This window comes from Antrostomus carolinensis, unplaced genomic scaffold (assembly GCF_000700745.2).
Source record: "Antrostomus carolinensis isolate BGI_N321 unplaced genomic scaffold, ASM70074v2 scaffold20163, whole genome shotgun sequence".
NCBI lineage: Eukaryota > Metazoa > Chordata > Aves > Caprimulgiformes > Caprimulgidae > Antrostomus > Antrostomus carolinensis.
Genome location: NW_010306087.1, coordinates 1 through 9619, shown reverse-complemented (window position 1 = coordinate 9619; position 9619 = coordinate 1). Strand labels below are relative to the sequence as shown.

Here is a 9619-nt window from a genome sequence, read left to right as displayed (position 1 = left end):
GCTGATTCCTCAGGGACAGGCACCCCCAGACACAGTCTGAGTCTTCACCTTCACCGCCCGTCTCAGCAGGGTAGTCGGGGTAAGTCTGGCTTTTGCCTCTTCTTGCAGCAAGTGGGTGAATTAGAGTGGTTTGGTGAAGGCACTCTGGCTGCCAGTAGACCTGGTACCTTCACGGTGGGCTTTCCTACAGGATCACTGACCACAGAAGTGTTTCAGAGCTCACCTGTCTGGAGATGATGGCCTGAACGATTAGCAAGTCTGTTAACGAGTGCACCAAACCCTGCAGTCTCGCCCTAAAATAATAAAAATGAGAAATAAGGTGACTGTTCTAAACTAAACACTTCTAGCAACTGGAGTATCTCTGAAAGGAAGGGGTGAGACCATATTTCTCAGTGTCCTTACATCAGTCTGGGTGTCTTACTGGCAGTCATTATCGTTAAGGCTTACTGGGCTCGTTGTTTTACCCATCCCCAGCTAACTGGGACCAATAAGGAAGGAAGTGTGCGTGGCCGATGGTAGTAGAGGAACAGACTCAATGAGTTTATGGATTTGCACATCCCTCATTTCTCGCCTGCCTCTGTCGCGTGGGAGTTGCTTTTTAGTGTCTTTTGGAAATCAGATGTAATTACAGTTTGGCCCTTTGCCTAACTGCTGAGGGAGGGAAAATGTGTTTGAGATGAGGCTGTTTGAAAGAACCTAACTGAGTTTAGTTCCCAGGTCTTGCTCTCTCAGGCTCCTCTGAATACAGCAACCTGCGAGTCGGCATGGGCAGGTGCTGGCTCGGAGCAGAGCCTGGCTCCCTTCCTCGCCCTGCCACTGACTCATTGCAGCTCCTCGGGCAAATCGTTTTGATTTAGGTACCAAATACAGATCTAGCTGCCTAATTTCTGTTAAAATGTTGGCCTTAAACTCATGACTCACCGTGCCCATTGTGCTGGGGAGATAATCACTTCCTCCCCATGCTCGTCTATCCAGCCCTACACCACACCCAGGCTCCTGGTGGTGCAGTGCCTGCGAGGAGGCAGCAGGGAAGGGGCAGAGGCTGGATGGAGCATGGTGCTGGCTGCCTGCGGCACTCTGGGCTCCCAGACTCCCAGGAACAGATTTTTTTTTCCCAGGCACAGAAGTGCCTGACACTGCAGATAGGTGATATAAGTTCTTCAAAGGGCCCGGAGGGATGCTGCTGTTTCAAGAGATAAGGAGGCAGCAGTGCAGAGATGTCTCTCTGGTTTGCCGGTAGCTCTGAGTGCTGATGTCCCTTGAGTTGGAGGCAGTGGGCAGCAATATCACCAGGACACAGCCCTTCCAGGATCACAGGGGGGACCTCCACATGGAAAGAGCCCTCCTGGTGTGAGGGCAGGCTGCCTGGGAGTTGCTCTGAGCTCCTATTTCAAAACGAAACTGGGAGGACTCCCCAAGCCACCAGAGCAGGAGTCCGTGCACCTGTCACGGGGTGTGGGTGCTGCAGTGGCCCTGCGAGGGTCCCTGCTGTGATGCCTCTGTCTCTTTGTAGGTGGTCTCAGTGGCCCAGATCTGTGCCCACCTCCTGATGGCGCGACGGGGGAAGGCTGACACCTACCCAGAGCCAGTGCCAAACACACGCAGCCTTCACCCCCTCTTACTTCCCTTCACCAGGAGCTAGAAGGACCAATGGGTTTGAAAGCAGTGTGACCCTATGTCTGTTTGACTGTGGTAGCTTCTGTGGATGCTTTCAGGACCAGCCAGAGAGTCAGAATCCCCTTGAAAGATTGAGAAAATCCACAGAAAGGAAGGATTTAACTTTATTAGGAACTGAGGACAGTGGAAGAGAGTGGGAGCTCATGCAGGGCTTATGCAGAAAAGCCATCAAGCTGAAAACACGTTGGTTGACATAACACAACCTCTCAGCTGTAATCACATCGGTTCTTTATCTTAGAAAGGGACTGGACATAAATCAACAGAGAACAAGTTAAAAGAGCAAAGAGCAATCTCAATAGACAGTCCCATGTAAGCAGGACACAAAAAATAGACAAGGAGACCAAGAAGAAATGCATTTACGTCTCTAGATAAATGTTGTAAGGCTAAAAATAAAAGTAGACGAATTAGAAAGTCTGGCTTTAAATTAAAGTTTTGACATAAACTTTTTAGAAACCCAGTTTAAAAAAACAAAACAAAACAAAAAACACTAAACAGTGGGGCCCTGTAATTCCCAGGTGAAATTACAGAGAGGAGAAGAGTGTGTCTCTTCTGGTGGCATGGGAGGGACACTCTGCGTTAAGGAGAGTCTACAATCCAATGACAAGTAACACAAAAAATCCCCAATTGCACCCAAGTAGGAGGAGTATGGCATTGGGGTTATAATACACTGCAGCAGCACAGGCTGCAAAACAGGAGCCTCATATACATGAGACTCTTCTTCAAGTAATACTAAAAGAAACAGTCAAAAGAATACGATGCTTTTGGGCACAGGGCTCATTTAAAGCCCCAGAAAAGGGCTGGCCAAGCAGCAGAGCAGAGAGGGCAGTTAGAAGCAAGAAGCTGTTCTTCCAAAGCAAAGATGTGGCTGGGCAAAGAAATCAGAAAAGAGTTGGGTGCAAAGCTAAGTGTGGAGCCACCGTGAGACAGGCCAGGAAAGATTTCTGTGAACCACTTGTGGAAAAGAGAGACACTATTAATGCAAACATTTTCAACTCCATCAGAAGGAAGAAGGCTGCCGGAGGCTCTGCAGGTCCAGGGAGTAACGCAGGTCTGAGGGATGTTCTGCACAGCAGAAGAGCAAAGTGAATTTATTGCATTAGTGAGCAGCATGGAAGTGCTTGAGGAGGTTCTCACCCTGGCACATCTCCATTCTGGGCATGGGGTAGAGGATCCCTCATAAATCAAATCATGAGTCTGAGCATTTCTGAAATGTATCACTCAAGTGGATAGCAACAAATTGCCAGGGCTACAGATCACTCACCTGGGCATCGTGCAAGGGCTCAAGCACAAAACTGCTAAATTACAACCATGGACTGCAATCTGTTCCCTCTGCCCAGAGCCAGAAGGAAGAGCTGAGGGCAATATCAGCTTAAAACAGCTGAAGCCAGAGAATGATGAGCCTGACTTTCCTGCCAAGCAAATTGTTAAAAATTCAAATACAGGGTCTGACTTGTAGGCACATGGCTAAATGTGAAAACCAGGGGAGGAGGCAACAATGCTTTTGTAGAGAGAGATAACGCCTTTTAGGGGAATGAAGCTATCAAAGGATAAAAGGGAAGGTGTTCTCATAGGTAAATAACTTGCTAAAAAATAGAAGACAAAGTGCAGATCAGTCTTAATGGAGGAAAGTTAATCAGAGAAGGAGGAAAGTGGAGTTCTCCAACTCTCTGCACCTTTCAGCAAGCTCATAAATATCCTGGACAAGGAGAGGAGATAGCAAAGTTTATAAAAGACAAAATCCTTCCAGATTGTCAGGCTTTAAAACTGGTTACAAAGCATTACAGAAGGATCTCCCGTTGATGAGTTACTGGGCAATAGAGTGGTGGATGAAATCCCATGTAAGTAGCGCAAAATGCCACACATGAGCAGAACCACTTCTAAGTAAAAATCAAACTATTATTAGAAGCCAGCTGGAAACAAATGTGGGACAAGCAGAAAGTGCCATTGTGCAGCTGTGTGGTCTGTGTTGCTTTCACAGCTAGCATCCACGCCTGATCAGAGCTTCTCAGGATATAGCGGACTTGAGCGAAGCACAGAAAGGCATCAAGTACAATCACAACGATGAGGTTTTTCTGAGAAAATAGAAATAACATAGAGACTTTAATGTGGGAAACAGATGATTAGCAGAGGATATGAAAGAGAGGATATGAAATCAGGAGAGCAGGAGAGAAGGCAGAGAAGAGAGACTCACTGGTGCTTATAACAATACAAGTGGTGGCATCAAATGGGAACCAGAAGTTTTAAAACACCTGATAAAGTAACTCATGCTTGTTGCCCAGAGGATGTAGGTGCCAGAAGTAAAATGGGTTCAAGAGCCTAGATCAAGAGCTATGAAATGCAAAGATGCAAATACACTCTCTGGCTCAGGAAGTCCCTAAACCAGGGTTTCCAGAAGCTGGCGGTACTCCTGTGGGATGTGGCACCCTCCAGGTGTGTGGTTACCTCGCCCAGCTGCAAGGTGAAGCTTAATCTTGGTCCACAGCCCCTGGAGAAACTCCGCTTGTGCAGGCAGCGCTGTGCACTGGCATCGCAGGGAATAACGCTGCCCGCAGCCATCACCAAGGCACCGCAGATGATCCCAAAGATGCTTGCATGATCTTGGAGTTTATGCTGCTTCCTTGAGCACCTCCACCAGCTTTTCGTAGTGAGGTTTGCATAAAGGTGCTTCCCTGCTTCTCTTGCCTGGGCAACTATGACTGGGAGTTGTTACACTGAAGAATCAAACCTCAAGCAATGCTGAATGGATCCTTTTAAGAGAAGTCAGACAACTAGCAGTGAATTGCAGCTGGATGGCTTCCTAAACCACCCCAGCACACACGGATCTCACCCCAGAACAGCCAGATTATCCCAGCACAGGCTGATGAAATCTCTTGATTTCTCTCCCTGGGAAATCTCACCTCCTGCAGCACACTTCAGCATCCTCCCCCTCGCCTCCATCTCCTGCTCATCCTTTTAGCCTTTCCCTTTCATGTCATGGCTTTGATCTTTTCTAGAGAGGGGGAAAGAGATTAGAGGGCAGAAAAAGACCACGGTTAAAACCTAATAGCCAAAGAACAAGACTTCTGTTGTATCACCAAGGTGGGCTCCTTCACATCATTGCCCTGTGTGTCTCGATGGCCAATTCAGCAGCTGAGGCTCTACCACCTCTCCCAATTGAAGACCTTTTTTTAACCTTCCTTTCTGTTTGTATAACAGGGGACTCACACAAGCACAGTTTTCAGAAAATATTTTAGTAATGCTATTTGAGACTCGGGGCATCTGGCTGATCACAGAGTGATGGGAGCTGTACAGTCCCTTCTGCATTGCACAAAAGCTGCTGTACGTGAGAAGCAGTTGGCAATGGCTTATTCAGTGTATGAGTGACAGAAATCACAAATGCCAGATACACTCAAACTCTGTCTGCTGGTACTTCGGCTGTGCCTGCACAGATATGTGTATCTGTAACACTGTGCATTAATTTCCCCATGTTGATTAGTTACATTTTCAAAGCAGAAGCTTGTTTGTTTGTTGGCGCTTTTTTTTTCCCCATATATTTAATTTTCAGTGGTCTTGTTCTGACAGTTGGCGATTTATAACAAACAAGAATTTTCTGTGACTGTTTTGAAAAGTTGTTTTGAATTGCTCTCTATGAATATCTATAGGGGCATTGGTTTCCTTTTGATCTCAGGAACATTCAGGAAAAGGGAAATGTGAAAAATAATGTGTGTATGCCTTTACTGGGCTATGCTGACCTTGTGTGAGAGCTCTGGGCAGACTTGAGAGACATCTGGGAAAGGGATCATAGTGTGTTCATCAACACTCAGTCACTTAGAAAGAAAGGGACTATCGGCAGCAGTAACTCAGGGTGCATCATTTCCAGGCAGCCCTAACATTGAATGTTTCAAAGTAAACTACTCAGCACTTGCCTGGCAATAGTTCACCACGTGGAAGGGGCTGGTCAAGAGCATGAGCTGCAGTCCTTGCCGGCTGGGCATGAGGAACTGGCATTTGTGGCCAACCACCACTCATTGGGTTTGGCTTGTGTGGGACTCAGAAGCAGTTTGTGCAATCCCTGGAACAGCGTGAAACGCATGTGCCATCCCTTTCTTGCACGTACACATCACTTGCAGTCTGCTATTGTTGTCTGGAGTTTCTGTTGCTGTTGTCCCCCGTCCCTGGAAGGTGCTGCCATGGCACTGTGTGAATATGAACTGGTGTTATTTTCTGTCACTAATAATTTTTTTCAAATGGCTGTACAGATTTTCCTCAAAGAGCAAACATCTAGTAGTGATGTGAATCCTGGGGTGCACTATGCCTGTATGTATGCCTGGATCTTCTGAAATATTTAAAGAGTAGCTTGACATCTTATCTTTACTTTTTATTGTGCTTTAACTTAGATGAATAAACTGATTGAGGAGGTGGCCAGAAAAGTTTCTCCAGAATACTGGGAGAAACTTAGTGGCTTCCCCTGCAGCATCTGTTCTCTGTATTGCAGGGTCAAGGCCCCAGCAGCTGCTGAGTCTGGGAATGTTCAGCTGGTTGTAGCTGACACTTTTCTTTTTCCTTTTCTTTGAATGCAGGATCTGAAGAGGAGGTCCAGGATGTCCATGAACACTCAGTTTAATAAAACACTGGTCTGTTTGCTTACTGGAGAGCTGGAGTGGACAAAGATGTTCAACATACCAGCTGTAGAGGAGCTCACATCTTACTCTCTGCACAGGCAACGTGTAATAACCAGCCCTGACCTGCATGGCCCACGCCAAGACGCAGACTGCAAATAAGCAATGTGACACTTGTGGTCTCCTCACATGTTCCCACGTTGCAGTGGTCACACAAACAGAGAGCCGTGTTCTCCTTTGAAGGAACAGGCAGCCCATCTTCATCCTGTGGCATCTGTCTGCGTGGGCTGGCTCGCTCAGAGACCGGTCTTGGGAGTCACCAGCTGGAGAGCTCACGGAGTGAGTGCAAGCTGCTATTTTGGCATGTTCATGCCACAGAAGGTTTTGCTAAACACTGCAAAAATAAACAAGCCTTCAAGACCAAAAGCTGCAGAAGTTACTTTCTGTGGCCTGGTAGCTCCTGACTTCATTTCCTCACTTAGGTCAAAAGCCAGACTTCTTCATTTGTCTTTTCCACTCTTATTTCAGACACAGGAACAAGCTTTTCTCCATCTCACCACTCACAGGTCTGCCCTGCAAGGTCCTTTTTCTGACTTCATTGGAAACCAACAGCTCTCACCACTTTTGATCACTTCATTGTCCCTCAGCCGATGCCATCTCGGCCATTTGCTGCGTTTTGCCAGCAGCAGGAGAGGTGAAGACACAGGGACAATGTCAGCATTTCTGCAAGAGCTGGGTCAGACTCTTCCCATTGCAAAGAATCCACCCTCTTCATCTGGCAATGTGAACGGGTCTCACTCATCCTCTGACTCCTGCACCTACCCTCAAAATAGGGGTTATGGCCAGCCCTGTTAAGAGCAACTCATTTGTTGAGATGCCCCTTTCACAGGAGTCATGGAAAATCCTTGAGTTCATGTGGCTCCTGTTTCTCTCCTTCTTCCCTCCTTGCCCCAAGACACAGCAAAATTTGCCAGCAAAAGCATCCATAAAAATGCAGAGCAGAGCCCCATCCATCACCCAGCCTTCATGTTTCTGAGACGTCTGAAATGATCCTGTGAAGGAATTTTTCAAAATACCCTTCTGCCATTTCTAACATTTTGATGATGGAGAGAGAAAACTTGAAAAATTGCTAGGCTCTCAGTTTATTACTTTTTTTTCCCCCCTCCCATTTGTGGGGGGTTTTTGGAATGTCACTAGTTCTTATTTCCTACATCTCATAGTTTGAGGACATTCAAGTAAAATAAAACCTACCAAATTCAAAACGTACAGAACCCAAACAGTCTTCATACAGCAGGGAATTAGACTGTTGAGTTCATTGCCCTAAATGATCGTTCAGGCCAAAGAATTAGCCAGATTCCCATGGGAAGTGCACATTTATATAGCACCAAGCATTTCCACAGTCAATGCTAATGAAGCATTGGTGAGGATACAACACTGGAGCTGAAGGTAACTCCTGACAATTTGAAACCTAGTGTAAGGACAGACTTCCCCCATCTGCTCAGTAAGCTTTGTCTTACTTTGAAACAACAGCTTCTTCTCCAGTTCGAGAGTGCACTGGTTATGTGGTCCCAGTTCAAGATAATCCTGCCTCTGCCTTCTTTTGTTGGGAAGGAAAGCTTTTTATGGGGTTTGCTGCCCTTAATCTTTGAAAAAGCCATCTTTGTCCCAGCTGCTAATCAGTCACTGACATTCAAGTGATGGCATTAAAAGTCAGCCAATAGCACTGGTTTAAACAAAACATTATTCCCTTGCTAGTGTTCATTTCTTGTCTCCTGTGACTGAGCCACTGCAGGACCTTTCAGTCTAGAGAAGAGCTGAATTTTTTTCATCAAAGAACCCAGCAAAATTGTATTTTAACCTTTCCAGGCTCTTCTTGCTTGTCTTACAGAGCAAGCAGAAGACACAAGCTCAGATGTCTTCTCCCTTGCAGGGAAGTCAGTCTTAAACTAGAGGAAAAAAAAAAAACCAACAGGAGCAGGTCTAGATTTTCCCTGTTCAACTTCTTGTGCACATGGTCCATGGCTTGTCTCAACCAGCTCCCTATGTCCTTGACCATCCTGGAGGGCTCAGATGACTTTGCAGAGGGGAGGGTCATGAAGTCTGGGTGCTCACAACTGGTTTCTTTAGGAGTCAAGAGGGTTGAGAGCCCCCAGGGATGCATTTCACTGCCTCAAAGGAACAAGCATCTAGTCTGCAGTCTAAAAGCCCTCCTCTCTTTCTCTCCTTATCCTTAAAAAAAAGGAGGGCTCTGAATCTATGGCAAGCCTCAAGCTTCTTGGAGAAAGTGGTCAGCACTAACACACCCTTTCCACTCCCTACTGCAGTATTACCAGGCTGTGCAGGGCAATGTCTGCTCTCAAGTGTTTTCCTTTCCTGATGTTATGCTGCTGCTCCTTTTCGTCTAGAAAATGGCCATCCTAGACGCTGGGCCCCCTCCCTGGGGCTTGCTGAGCTGAATGAGAGTGTGCAGGTCTGCCTCCCTGGGCTGGAGGAGAGGGAGGAGCTCTCTGGGAAGGTGGGTTTAAGTAGATGGACCACCATCCTTGGCTGCCTGAAAGGGAAGAAGCAGTATGTCAGAAAATGGGGAATGGCTCCTCTCAGTTCCTGCACCTCTCGTTTCTGGGCGATGCTTTTGAGTGCTCAGTACCCATGGGCTCCCTCACCGCATTTCCTCAGCATCCCTGCAATGAAGCAGAGCTCATTTTCCTTCGTCGCAACCAAAGTCCCAGGTGAAAACCGACAGAAGCCAGAGCATCTTCAACTCCCTCCATCCAAACATGAAGCCTCAGCCCTTCCACAGGGACCAGCGTCTTCCCAGGACCTCCCGCCCCACCGAGATGGGGACCCTGGGCCGGGCTGGCTGGACCCCTGCTCTGCCTTTTATAATGTTCAGATCCTTTTGAAATGTGAATATAGGGGTGGTTTTGCTGATGGTTTTTGTTTTGTGTTGTTTTCTGAGTCTGTCCTGGCTCTCGGGGCTTGGGAATAAATTATGACCAAAAAAAAAAAGAAAGAAAAATTAAGGAAGAATACGTTTTATGTATCTGCCAAACTGTGTATTTATGTCCGATAGAAACAAATATGTGTGAATATGCTGATGTGCTCAGAAATATATTTATTTACTAATATATTTATCCACGTACCCGGTCTGCTCGCCTGCTTTTGTTCATCGTACGGAGCCACCGGGGCTGCGCGCCTGCCCGCCCGCCCGGGGCCACGGAAATCAATCGCCTGGACGGTGGCCCCGGCCCGGGCCCTGCCCGGAGCCCCGGGCCCACGGGGCTGTGCTGTCCGCCCCGCCCCGCCCCTCGGCGGCTCTCTGCCGCCCTCCGCCGGGGACGGGC

At 47.4% G+C, this 9619-nt stretch overlaps 1 protein-coding gene across 1 annotated transcript in view; it reads left to right on the top strand.

The window, feature by feature from the left end:
* The window catches only part of RNF43 (ring finger protein 43), a 13301-nt gene extending 7021 nt beyond the window's left edge, over nucleotides 1-6280 (top strand). Inside the window, 2 exon segments of the mRNA XM_029084285.1 lie at nucleotides 1-79; nucleotides 6237-6280. The exon segment at nucleotides 1-79 is cut by the window's left edge and continues 106 nt beyond it. Coding sequence (XP_028940118.1) covers nucleotides 1-79; nucleotides 6237-6280 — 123 coding nt within the window.
* The last annotated feature ends 3339 nt before the right edge of the window (nucleotides 6281-9619 follow it).